The sequence below is a fragment of the Cryptomeria japonica genome, chromosome 4 (genome assembly GCF_030272615.1).
Source record: "Cryptomeria japonica chromosome 4, Sugi_1.0, whole genome shotgun sequence".
NCBI lineage: Eukaryota > Viridiplantae > Streptophyta > Pinopsida > Cupressales > Cupressaceae > Cryptomeria > Cryptomeria japonica.
The window spans coordinates 405,896,716-405,910,892 of record NC_081408.1 but is presented as its reverse complement, the minus strand read 5'-3'; the positions used below and the strand labels follow the sequence as shown (position 1 = coordinate 405,910,892).

General features: G+C 35.4%; 1 protein-coding gene across 1 annotated transcript in view; it reads left to right on the top strand.

Annotated features, from left to right (window-relative positions):
* The window catches only part of LOC131074696 (peptidyl-prolyl cis-trans isomerase PASTICCINO1), a 252,308-nt gene extending 243,690 nt beyond the window's left edge, over positions 1 to 8,618 (top strand). Inside the window, exons 18-20 of the mRNA XM_058011384.2 lie at positions 7,675 to 7,776; positions 7,940 to 8,011; positions 8,106 to 8,618. Coding sequence (XP_057867367.2) covers positions 7,675 to 7,776; positions 7,940 to 8,011; positions 8,106 to 8,387 — 456 coding nt within the window. The 3' untranslated portion in view covers positions 8,388 to 8,618. The remainder of the gene's footprint in view (positions 1 to 7,674; positions 7,777 to 7,939; positions 8,012 to 8,105) is intronic.
* Positions 8,619 to 14,177: the final 5,559 nt, after the last annotated feature.

Here is a 14,177-nt window from a genome sequence, read left to right as displayed (position 1 = left end):
AGTATTCATGGAAAGGGTTGAAGAAAGACGTTCTTACATATCTACAAAAATGCAGGACATGTCAAAAGAATAAAACAGAGAAGACTCACCCCGTCAGACTACTACAACCACTACCCACTCCCAACCAGAAATGGGAAAGTATTTCCATGAATTTTATAACAGGGCTACTCAAGGTACATGGGAAAGATAGCATATACGTAGTAGTAGATAGACTCACCAAGTATGCCCATTTCTTTGCAATTTCCACAAAATATAAGACACATCAGATAGTAGAGTTGTTCTTCAAAGAAGTCGTCCGCCTCCATGGATTACCCAAGAATATCATTAGCGACAGAGATAGCAAGTTCCTTAGTAAATTCTGGCAGGAGCTCTTTCGATTAACTAGAACAAACCTAACTCCAAGCACAAGCTATCACCCACAAACAGATGGGCAAACAAAAATAGTCAATAAGTGGATAGAAAGGTATCTACGTAATTATGTCACCGGACAGCAAACTGCATGGATTAAATGGTTACACCTAGGCGAGTATTGCTACAATACTACACACCACATGTCAATTAGGATGAGTCCCTTCAAGGCCCTCTATGGATATGAGGCTACGTCTTTTGGGAGTTTGATCATCCAAGATAGCAAAGTACCAGGTGCACAAAGCTTCGTGCAACAAAGTATAGATATTATGAAAGTCCTCAAAGAAAACCTACATCATGCCCAAAATCAACAAAAGATCTATGCCGATCGAAATCACATAGAAAGAACTTTTGAAGTTGGAGACTTAGTATTTTTGCAATTACAACCCTACAAACAATCTTCGATCAAAAGAAGTGGGGCAGAAAAACTCAAACCAAGATTCTACAGGCCTTAAAAGGTTTTGAGAAAGATTGGCAAAGCAGCCTACGAACTAGAACTGCCGGAGAGTAGCAGAATTCATAATGTCTTTCATGTATCCAGACTTAAAAGGGTTCTAATTGCCTCTCCTTCTAATTGCAAAGTGGCATAATTGATGGCTTCACATTCAAACATGGGATTCAATGATAGATAGCAATCCAAACTTTGAATCCATGATCTAGTAGTGCATTTTCTTGAACCGTCAAAGTGGGAATGGATAGCATGCCCAACCTCCATTGTAAATTCTGGTTTTGAGGGTCCTTATCTCTCCTGGGTCTATTCCTCAAGTTTGAGCTGATAGAAATCTGGTAAAGTCATGGCTGTGTGAAAATCCTTACCCAATGATTAGTACTCATGTAACCAATCCACATATCCCTCTTCTGCATTTTTCTTATTTCCTCCTACTGTAGCTTCATTCTACAAAAATGTGGGCATCCAAGGTCTTAATGTTGCTCCCTAGCTACCCTAGAATTGTTGTTAGCTGGTATGTGTAATGTTGTCCCCATTTGAGATTTGCCATAAATTAGTCCTGGTACAACAATTTTAACTTAAAATGAGAGTTGTAATATATTAATAAATATAACTTTTCCAAAACTGAATACATTTCATTATAATATTTAACTTAAAATTCTAAGAATAGCTTGGAAGTTAGAACTTATCTTCACAATCAATGCTACCAATCTGATATAGGTCTGCAACAGTACTCTCTTCTTAAATTTGCTATAGTGGAGCTCTTTATTTCACCCTTAAAACTGTCCAAATTTTCTTCACGAATCCGATATGAAGTTCTTATATCTGCTTTGGATCTTCTGCATACACTTCCTCAAATATTCTTTCCTTAACACATGGGACTGCTGGTGTATATGAGGTACACCTTCTTTCTTACTTCTCTACATAGTTCACACTTCCTTCCAATTATCTCCCCTTTCAATACTTCACTCTATTGTCTTATATACCTCATCGTACCTTTTCATGAATAGAAGCCACTCTTAGTCACCACTTTTTGTTACTTAGTCAAACATACCTCTTGATACAAATCGCACCTTTCCTCATGCTAATTGCTATCTTTTGTCTGTTGATTAGTATCTCTTCTTAATCTCTATTTATGTTTATTCGGTGTGCCTGTCCTCTTTTGCATCGATGGTCATGATGAACCATCGTTGTCCCCATTTGAGCTTAATCCTCATATCAATATCTTCCTAAAGGCATTCAAATATAGTATCGTAACAAATATCTTCCTATCCAACTCTTGATGCATCAAATCCAAACACAATGCAGCCCCAATGCAGCCACAATAGCTTCCTCCTTGCTGTTTCTTCTATGCACCCTTGTTTTTCTTCCCAACTCACTTTACTCCTCCTATTTTTGCGAGTGAATGAAATGAAGTTCACTTTTAGGGGTAGGAGATAATTAAACAAAAAAAACGGACTTGAAAAATCTATTAAAAATGTTTTCTTTTTGGTCTTTTTTTAAGCTAAACGCCGGCCGAGTCCCAGGCACGGGACTCACCGAGTTTGGCGAGTTTTTGCCAAACTCGGCGAGTCCGGCAAGTTTGCTCACCAGACTCAATCGAGCCCGAGTCCGAGCTCCAGAGACTCGGCGAGCATGTCTCGGGCTCGGACTCACCGAGTTTGGCGAGTTTCAGGTGATTTTCTAATCTCTGAGATCTACTGATGTTGGCTGACTACTTTCTTGCCTTTCAACTTTAGACAGGAATGTTGGTCTTGAACTAGGTGTAGCCATAAGCCAAGTTGGAGTTTGGATGGGGAAGGATTGGTTCCCATTTCTTCTTTTACCATTATCCTTTACAGGTGTAAGCTGGCTCAACAATTGAGTCAACTTCTCTTGAATATTTTTGTATCGAACCATTAATGGATTTACTTTATCCTTGAATGGTCCTCATTTTCTATACTTCTGAACGCCTTCCCACAAGCTGGCAAGTTCTTTATCTCTGATGCCACTTGTAATGTCCCGTTATTTAATAACTCATAAGATATGGACAATTAACTTGCAAAGATCAAATTCAAGAGACTTCTTTCCTCAATTAACTAATAATACTTATAACGTATGATGAACAATGTAAGAATACAATGGTTTACACTTGTAATTTGGTTGATAATAATAATAATTCAAAAATAATGACCATCATCAATGCCACTACTATTTCTAATAAGACAATTAGATGTATGCTTAAGTGAAGTGATCTTGTATTTGTATGTATTTGCACTACGTACAAATTGGTGATCTCTGCAATGAAGGTGCAACTAATCTTATGCCAATAGCTATCTTTGATTATGACAATAAACATATGCTATAACCTTGACTGACAATCGCTTAAAGTGATTAGATTGCTATGTCTGTTATGATCCTTAATTATATGCAATGTATGAACTGATAATATCAGTGATATTGTCACTATTTCTGATATGAAGCTATAATCTTGCAACAAATATAAAGATGCTATGTCTGATTTGGAGATGACAACATGCAACAATAAGTTGACTGCTGTTTCAGATCTGGGCACTAATAACTTGCAATGTGAATGGTATCGATCGCTTGGGAGCGATATATGTACTGATTCTGTATCCAATTTAGAATATTAATCACGCAAGCTTTATGGTGCTGTTTCAGATGTCAATGATGCTTGGTTACATGCACACGCTTTGGGGCCTACGACCTTGCTCACACAAGCTCTTCCAAACTGGAATAAGAAATAATATAAAACACAATCGATGTACCCCAGGATGAAAGGGATCTCTGGTGTATGTATCTTGCAATTGGAATGATAAGTCATGTTGCAAAATACATGACTCTATAATCACCTTCGAATCATACCATTTCATGATTATCATCGTTATCGATTAGACTTCACTAATTGCTGCCTTTCTTATTTCATGATCTATGTCTTGATTATTATAATCGTTTGTTAATTATCCTCTCATCGTGTCTCTTCCTGGAGATAACCATCAGACCTTAACTGATGTTAATCTTCTCTAAATTCCTTGAGGAAATATACTTGATTTGTCGATACCCTTGAGGAATGTTGATTATTAACAAGTTGACAAGTTGACATCTCCTTCGATATCCTTGAATCTACATATGGATTCAATGATAATATTATTTAATTCGATTTGAGCAACACTAAGCATTCCGTATTGATGCGATGGTCTTATGTCTTGCTTTCGGTTGCGGCATCGGAGAAGACCTATTCCCCTGTCGACTCTTTATTGTATTCTCATTTATTCCCTAAGCATCGGGTTTTGTCTCATTAACCACATCGATCTTCCTTCCTCCACAATGATGAGAGGTAGATATCCCATATCTTTGTGGTGAAAATACACAAGGAGACATCTGATATTTGACCCAATAATGATGACCTGCGTTGAAGATACAGATGACGGCATATAAATTCTTCCAAGTTCTTTTTTTATATTTATTTTTAGCTATATTTGGTCTCTGTATATGCTTGATGATTGCCAGCAATTTGTAAGAATAAGTTTCAATCTTTAATTAAAACTTATTAAATTGTTTATCTTTCAGGTTCCAGATTGGGAACATTACATGCTAGCACCACCATCTAGCTTGGGTACACGCTCGCTAACATAATATGTTTTCATCTAATAAGGATATTACGTACCTTGCTTCATAGGGCTCAACCTCGAGACCTCAACTTTGATTCCAAGCAAGGCAAACCACTATGCCAAAAGCCCAAACTTGTAGTGAATGGCACCCACTAGCACTAAGATGAGTTTTCATCCCACCAAAGTGCGAACACAAGCCAGCCCTTTTGTGGACACGTGGCTGTTGGCCCCACCATCTAGTTCAAGTACATGCTCACCAACATGATAGAGGAATGTCCGTCAAGGTTTAACCAACATACTTGCCTTTTGTCCAGTTGGAACATTACAATAAATTTTTCCATAAGAAACACTCTTATTGTTCATGCCAATAATGATCAGCGCCACACTAGATCTAGTGATGATATTTTGATTGAATCTATACGCATTACATTATAGGCCATGGGCATGTTTATAATTGTTGCTTGTCTCTTAAAAATCCGTATGTAGTAGTGCTCAATATGTAAAATGACAATAACAGTAAGACTACCAAATATGTCATAAAATAACAGAGTATAAGGAAACATTTTAGGATCTTGTCTGCAAAATATTATTAAGTAGAAATAATGATAATATGCCAAAAAAAGACATTGTTTGGGAAAATAGCGGCAACAATGTAAATATGCTTATATTGATGAATTTGGAAAAAGTATCGTAGGCCTCTTCAAGGGGGCAACACTTTAGAGAAAATCTCTAGTATAAAATATGATTCCAAGATGATATTCTTTTTATTAAAACAGCCATACAAAGGCTTCACAAGGAATGACTTATAAGCTACAGCCAATGTGGATAAACCTATCCATTTAATATAAACTCATTATGTTATTATGATTCATGTGATGGCATGTGGAATAAATCCACACAATGTAATATCAACTAAATTAGATACTTGCAATGCTTAGAATAATACAATTTGTGTCATTGAATAGCCAGATTCCTTTTAACCTTAAATGAGTTTCCACAAAGGGCCAGAAATGTTGCTTCAGAATGGTTCCGTGCAACATGTAAATATCAGAAGAGAACTTTTAGTTAAAAAACAAAATTAAATCGACATTTTGATAAGACCACATGATCGATCAGCAGTCTGAAAGATGCTTTAGGATTGTGGATTGATTTCTTCATTTAGACATCTCTATTAGAAGTAATGTGATGCTAAGTTGCCGCATCATAGGAAACAATAATTAATACTATTACACATTATAAATTATCCTTTATAACAAGTAGTTGGAAGCCAATAATATATTAGATTAACAATAGTGAAGGGATATGTCATCATCATTATAAATCTCAGTGGTGCGTGTGTACATCATCTAGATCACAAAAGGAAAATAAGCTCCTTTCAAGGATGTGCTTGAAAGAGATTCTTATCAATCATCGACAAGAATTATCTGGCAATATGAACATACAATCTACATGTTCGTAATAAAGGGAGGGTTGAATGATAATTAGTTACACTTTAATTTAACCAAAATTTGGTCAATTCTATAAATAAGTAATTGAGTTTTATAGGCGTACCTTTGTATACTGCTTTCCTGCAACAAAATTAGAGAACATATATGAAATAATACTTAAAACAGAAATATGGATTATATTAAATGATATCAAATCTTCTATATTAATGACTGTTAGAATTATAATTGTTGGACATAATCGGATTATTATATTTCCTAGATGAGATCAGATTATAATATAAAGTCAGTATGTAAGTCAGTTAGTCATCAAATATTTCCTAGATGAGATCAGATTATTATATAAAGTCAGTATGTAAGTCACTTAGTAATCAATTCCTTCAGTCCATTAGTTGGATAGGGTGTCCAAGAACCCATCCCTCCTAGCCCCAAGGGTAGAATACCATATCTCCCCTTGGCTCCATGTGGCAGGTGTTAGGCATCCATCATGGAGTGGCGTACCCAGCTAGGTGTTCTATCGCCATTCCCCCTCATTTCAACCACCTTCTCTCTTAAACCCAAGAGCAGATGCTTCACCCCTCTTGGCTCCATATGGCAGGTGTTAGGCATCCATCATGGAGTGGCGTACCTAAGAGAGGATCCCTCAGATGTAATGAATCATTTATTATATTTATTCAATTCATCTCATGATGATAATCAATCATATCTGACATAATTACCATATTTCATTATATTATGTTAATGCCTTGCATTGGATTACCATTAACGTTTTCTGAGTATTACTTTGTTTCAATATTATTTATTGTCAGTGTCCTATTAATCAATTTGTTGTTCCCCATATTATTATGTGAATGGATTAATTTAAGAAAACTGAATTTAATTATATTATACATGCTTGAATTTATGTGCAGATATATCTATGTTATGTCTGACAGTATTGTAATTTTAATGTTGTTTAAATAATTACATATAATTTGCCTCTCAAATTAATATCATATTGATGCCCTCTATTTGATTAAGATTGTGTACACAGCAGTTATATTTAATAATATACAAATAAGATTGTAATACAATTTTAATTTGCTGACTGTTACATTTTAATATTAAATCAGAGGTTAGTCTGCTACATACCTGTCACTGCTGGCTCCAATCTCTTATCCCTGCTGGCAGCCTTGAAGATTCCTTGCTTTCCTCCTCTTCAAATTGGTACGGGGGGAGGTATTTATCCTACCCCCATCGTGGTGGATCATTCTATTCAGTAGTGCCCCTCTTTGAAGTGTCGCTACCCTCTTATCTGACGGGTCCCTCCATGAACCGATGTGGAGGCCCATCCTTTTCAAACCATCGCTTAAGAAAGGTTATCGGGTCTTTGGGAAATTGGTCAACAAGTATAATAAATGTTTTAATATCATTCAGCATTGTTAATTTAAATAATATAATGTCTATTATTAATATATATATTATTACACCAATTTTAATAAAATGTACATTGTTAATATAATAACATTGTTCAATATATAAAAATGTAAACTAATGTACATTGTTAATATATATCATTTTTAACATCAATGTATATAATATAATTTTTATATGATCTTAACACATTTTATGACAAAAATTATATTGATTATTTCTACTATAAATGGGAGGACATGGCATGATTAAACTATATCCTAAAAAAATTACTTAAGCTATTACATATAAGTGAGCTTTTCTAAGAACAAAGAAAATCCATCAATTAATTTTGATATTGGCCTTGTAGGTACTGGGAGAAAACCCCGGACATGTAAAAGCTTTGTATCGACGCGGCATTGCTTATATGGCATGTGGAGATTTTGATGAAGCGCGCAAAGATTTTAACATGGTAGTTCAGTTTAGAATCCATGTTTATATATACATACTCAATTTATCGCTCTTTTATGGTAGATATGTAGACAAATTTTGAAGGCTAACAATTTTTTCAACATTCAAAGCAAGGAATAGTTTGATTGATTACTAATTTTTTTTATTTCCATTTATTCTCCCAGATGGTAAACATTGACAAATCTTCAGAGCCTGATGCAACTGCTGCCCTAAATAAACTTAGGCACAGGGAACAGGTACTCCAGTCTTTTCAATTACATGTTCAAATGGCAAACTCCTGTACTTGTCAATCTTGCACTCTAGAAGAATTATGTGTGAAATTTTCTGCAGGAAGTAGAAGAACAACAAAGAAAGCAATTCAAGGGCCTCTTTGATAAAAAGCCAGGGGAAATTTCCAAGGAAGAGAACAATGATCAAGAGCAACAGGAGGCTTCTATTCAAGATTCTAAAGATGTGGCTGCTGAAAAATCAGATGAATTGGAAAACCATGAACCTCAAGAGACACCTCAATTTCAATATCAATTTGCAAAGCAGGAGACGTTCACAAGGTTTTGGACTCATGGTAGAAACATTATGAGGCGCCTAGGATTATCAAAATGCACTATTCTATGAAATTTTTATTTTTAGATACAGGAAAATAAAAGCATTTGTAGCTGAACACATGTAATTGAATTTGGTGCCCTATTAAGAAATTATTTTTCTATGTACACATACATGTGATAACGTAAGCATTCAAATGTGGATCATATCTATTTTAGGCCAATTTCTCTTAGAAGTAAATCATGTTCGGACCGAAAATGTTAAGTTGATTCAAGAAATAACAACTTACTCTTTTATAAAGAACTTTCATAGCTTTCCATGCTCCTTAGTTAAAAGCATATAATTTTATTTATAATGTGTTTCCCTTCTCTCTTTACATATCCCCCTATCAGCAAATATGAACAAAGGTGAAGCCAATCTATTTTTTCCCTCTCCTAATTGTCTGTCTTGCTGTTTGATACCTTCAATGAGACTTTCCACGAAACACTAGTTCTAAGTTATACAATGTTGAAGACATCATGAAGCCAATATAGCATGACTAGAGTTTGCTTGAGGACCCTAGGCCTTAGCCTTATAATCTTTAAGTTAATAAGCATAATCTTGTTCCAATGACCAATTCAGCAAGCTTCAATTTACCACAACCCTCCTTGAATAAATGACCTCAAACAATCAAGCACCAACATAAGTCTTATGTTTAACATTGGAATCTTGAGGCTGTCTAATCATCTTTTGTTAGGCACCAGCAAGTCAACTCCTAGATTCATGATAATACTTGCACATTGTGACCTTGTATCACAAATATAGGCACCTATCACGTAATGACTTCTTGAGCCACTTGTAATCAAATCTATGATGATCATCAAATCCTTGAGGACCTATATTTACTTTACATGTGCTAACAGGAGGACAAGGGTGCCTTATATATTCCAAAGATGGTTGGGACCATGATTGAATTTGCTTATAAATTCTTGCCATTAAAATTACATTGTGCCTATAAATGTTAAGGGTGTCGTTTTGAGTAGTAAAGGAATCCCAACCATTAGGGTGTCCTTTTGGGATGTCACATGCTAGAAGGATCACATATGGGAGGACCACTAGTGTTGTATTTGAAATTTGTCATTATCAAATGTAAAATAAGTCCTTATGTTAGGACCACCTTTTTTACATGTGCAACTCTTAATTCTAAAGGTAAACCATGATTGAATTTGCTTATAAATTCTTGCCATTAAAATTACATTGTGCCTATAAATGTTAAGGGTGTCGTTTTGAGTAGTAAAGGAATCCCAACCATTAGGGTGTCCTTTTGGGATGTCACATGCTAGAAGGATCACATATGGGAGGACCACTAGTGTTGTATTTGAAATTTGTCATTATCAAATGTAAAATAAGTCCTTATGTTAGGACCACCTTTTTTACATGTGCAACTCTTAATTCTAAAGGTAAGATTGTTGGCATGATCTTGTTATTGTACAACAATGTTTTATGCTTTGAATTTTTTTAAACTCAATAGTTATTTCATAAGTTGCTATAGTTATTTCTTGTCTTGATGTGTTGTCTTTGGTCCCACTTAGTAAAAATTCTTTTGGACCTCTTCTTGTTTCTCTTTCTTCTTCAACATAGTTTGGTTCCATGAATCCTCACATCTAACATGGAAGGCCCATTGTTAACATCTTAATTTGCATTTTTGATGCAATGCAAAATAGAATGGAGATGTGGTAAAACCACACTTGGAATTTAAAGGAGAAGTTCTTAATAAAATAAAATTTTGCTTTCTATAAATATCGTGTGTTGCCTGCAATTTTGAAACAAGAGGAATTTTAAACTTTCCATCTTTATATCTTTTTATGCTTCATCAAATCTTTATTCCCATAATTTACCAAATTTTAGGTTCTATGCTCTTGTTAATGCCTCGTACTTTCAACCAAGTGAAGATATTGGCTATTCTTGTTGCAGTAAAAGTACAATTGATGAATATTTGATGTCTTAATAGAGAGGATAAAATATCTATTCAAGGAACCTGCATGTGTTGAAGGAAGCACAAAGGAAGATTGCATTAACCCCTTTGGAAATTCAATGAGACATTTAAGGTTAAAGAAGAAGATGTGGGTCTATTGTGTAGTTGGAAGGCAATTCGAAGATCATATGTCAAAAATGTTCCAATCATCATTTCAATTCAAAGAAGCCAAACAAAGGATTATTAAAATTAGAAGTTTGAGGTTGTTTCATTAAAACCATTATCTTGGTTTCTAAACTTTCAAAGCATTTTGGACAATTAATTAAAGATCCATACGTCAAATGCAATAAGCGTTTGAAGTTTTTAAAGCATAGTGTTCACTGAAATTAAATCTCATTGGCATTTTGGGTTGGTGACATAACTTTCATCGACAACCAAAACACAAAAGAAAACTAGGGGAGAGGAGCCAGAACGTGGGCACCCTAACTTCTTGGGTCCACGTGGCACGCCACGCCACGTGGACCCAGAGACCAACTTTGATCGCTTGCCATGTCGATCGCCGACTTGGCTACCCCAAAACGTTCCACGTGGACTCGGAGACCAACTTTGACCGCTTGCCATGTCGATCGCCAACTTGGCTACCCCAAAACGTGATCCTGCGCGCTGACTCGACATAATGCCATGTGTACTATACCCATTTGTGGGAGTGGTCGAAATTATGCCACTTCGGTGCATCGATCGAAACATGGTTGGGACCACCCCGTTAACCATTTAGAATATTTGCCAGTTTTGAACGAGATTGCCTCGTGGCATTCTTCTACATGGCCACCCAATCCACCAGACTCTCCCTCCAAAGTTCCTGCCGCCACTTTCAAAGTTTCCTTGCAATGGCATTAACTACGCGTCACCTCACCCTTCGTGCACCTAGCTCTTCGCGCTTTTCAACCACAACAACATTCAATGCGCCTGCCTCTTGGTATTTCAGTGCTTGTCGAGTCCTTGCTTTCAATCGCACCACATCCTGTTCGCGATGGCATTGAAGGAATTCGGGATGGAGCCAAAACGTGTGCACCCTTTACCAGGTACAAGGACTGGTTTTCTCCTCGCTTTACCTAGTTTCTCGTTTTTGTTGGGGTTTCGTTTTTTCATTGTTTCATTTGTACTTTTGTTTTCTGTGGTTTTTGTAGGTTTCGATGGTGATGACGACACGATGCCATCAGTATGGGACTCAAAGTCGTTGTCCCCCTTCGACCCAAGTGAGGTATTCTCCTCACTAAGGCCTACCGATTCCATTCATTTTTTTTTTGGCATTTTCCTTATCTCTTATGATTTTTTGACACTGTTTTTATGTCGTCCATTATTTAGTTTGCATGTCCAGCTACGTTTCGACAAGTCTTTGTGTTTATGAACACTGAATAATGTGTTCATGAACACAAATACATGCAAAAAGGGAATCATAATCCTCTGTTCAAGCTCTACTGTGTTTTTAATGGTGACTTCTCAAAAAAAATGGTTTCATTTTGTGCATCACTGTTAAAATTGGTGGCCTGTATTCGATTTCGATTGGCACATTGCTAAAAGATGGTTATAAAGTTGGATTTCGAGCATCACTGTTAATGGGTTTTAAATTTCACTGTTCATGTTTGAGGGTTTCAATGGTTGCGATGTTTTAATGGTTTCAATGCTTGAATGATTTCAAACCCTTTGAATCGTTTGCAAAGTTCAATGGTCTTTGGTTTCAAATTCACTCTACGTATGGTTTTATTTTACTATTTTTTGCGTATGGGTTTCATATTTTGGTTTATTGGTTACCATCTCGACCATCACATTGCTTTAGTGGTTTCAAGGACATCAATTTCACTTCCATTGTTTGAGGGTTTAAAGGATTTCGGTTTCAAGCATCACTATTAATGGGTTTTAAATTTCACAGTTAATGTTTCAAGTTTTCAATGCTTTCAATGCTTGAATGGTTTGCAGAGTTGAATGGTCGAGGGTTTTAGATTAACTCTGTGTATGGTTTTCTTTTTATCTGTTTATGCGTATGGGTTTCATATTTTGGTTTATTGGTTACCATCTTGACCATCACATTGCTTTAATGGTTTCAGGGTATTCAATTTCACTTCCATTGTTTGAGGGTTTAAAGGATTTTGGTTTCGAGCATCACTATTAATGGGTTTTAAATTTCACAGTTAATGTTTCAGGGTTTCAATGCTTTCAATGCTGTCAATGGTTTCAAACCCTTACAACACTCTGACTATGCAATGCTTGAATGGTTTCAATGGTTTCAATGATTGAATGGTTTGAGGGTTTAAAGGATTCACTCTGACTATGCATTGTTTGAGGGTTTAAAGGATTTAATGGTTTCAAACCCTGACAATGTAACTGGGTGAGGGTTTCTTTTTCACTCTACCTATAGTTTTTTTACACTGTTGATCTTAAATGGTTTCCACATAAACCCCACCATGTAGAAGGGTTTCAGGGTTTCAAATGCAAAGTCTTTTGTAACTGTACAATGGTTCAAAATTTCACCCTCATATTCATACATGCTTTGTTTCCATTTCGAGCATCACATTTCCTTTCTATTTTAAGGGTTTTCTATTTCTCCTGCATTGTTTGAGGGTTCAAAGGGCTCGATGGTTTCAAACCCTTTCAATGTAACTTGTTTAGATTCATTGAATGTACTTATTTGTTTCTTTGCTAAATAGTTGTCATGTTACTTTATGTATTGTTAACTCAATGAACGCCCAATTTCCTTAAGTGTTTTCAAAAATTAAATAATTAATACTTGGTTTCATTGGTGAACATGTTCCTTTCTTAGTTTTATATATACTTGTCATGTTTCTTTTCTACTTGTGCACTTCCATAGTTGCCATGTTTATTTATAAATAGTTCCCATGTTTCTCAATACTTGTGAACTTCCATACTTAAATACTTGCCATGTTTCTTCTATAAATATATTAAACTGTTAAATTGAATACATTAATTGTCAAATACAAACCCTTAAACCCTTAAACATTAACAGTGACATTGAAACCCTTCAACCCAAGTTTGACATATCATGCATTTATGTATGCACATGTATATGTTTATATGTATGGACAAGTATATGCATATATGTATGTACATGTATATGCAGATATGTATGTACATGTATGTTTCTACATGACTTACAACTGAAAATGAAGCCCTTCAACCCAAGTTTGACATATCATGCATTTATGTATGGACATCTATATGCATATATGTATGGACTTGTTTATGCATATATGTATGGACATGTATATGCATATATGTATGTACATGTATGTTTCTACATGACTTACAACTAAAAGTGAAACCCTTCAACCCAAGTTTGACATGTATATGCATATATGTATGTACATGTATATGCAGATATGTATGTACATGTATGTTTCTACATGACTTACAACTAAAAAATGAATCCCTTCAACCCAAGTTTGACAAATCATGCATTTATGTATGTACATTTATATGCATATATGTATCGACTTGTTTATGCATATATGTATGGATATGTATATGCATATATGTATGTACAAGTGTGTATGTACATGTATGTTTCTACGTGACTTACAACTTAAAATGAAAATCCTCAATATATGGGCATGTATATATGTATGTATCTACATGTATATACATATATGTGTGCATGTATACACATTTATGTGTACATGTGTATACATATATGTATGTACATGTATTTCACTATTTGTGTGTACATGTGTGTATGTAGATTTAGAGATATACATGCTTGTATCTAGATCTCTACATGTACATATCTGTATGTGCATAGGGGGGACGAGCCAAAGCTTGCATACCTTAACTTTGGGGGAACACATGGCAAGCCACGTGGACCCACTCACCAGCTAGTCCGCTGAGTTGGCTAC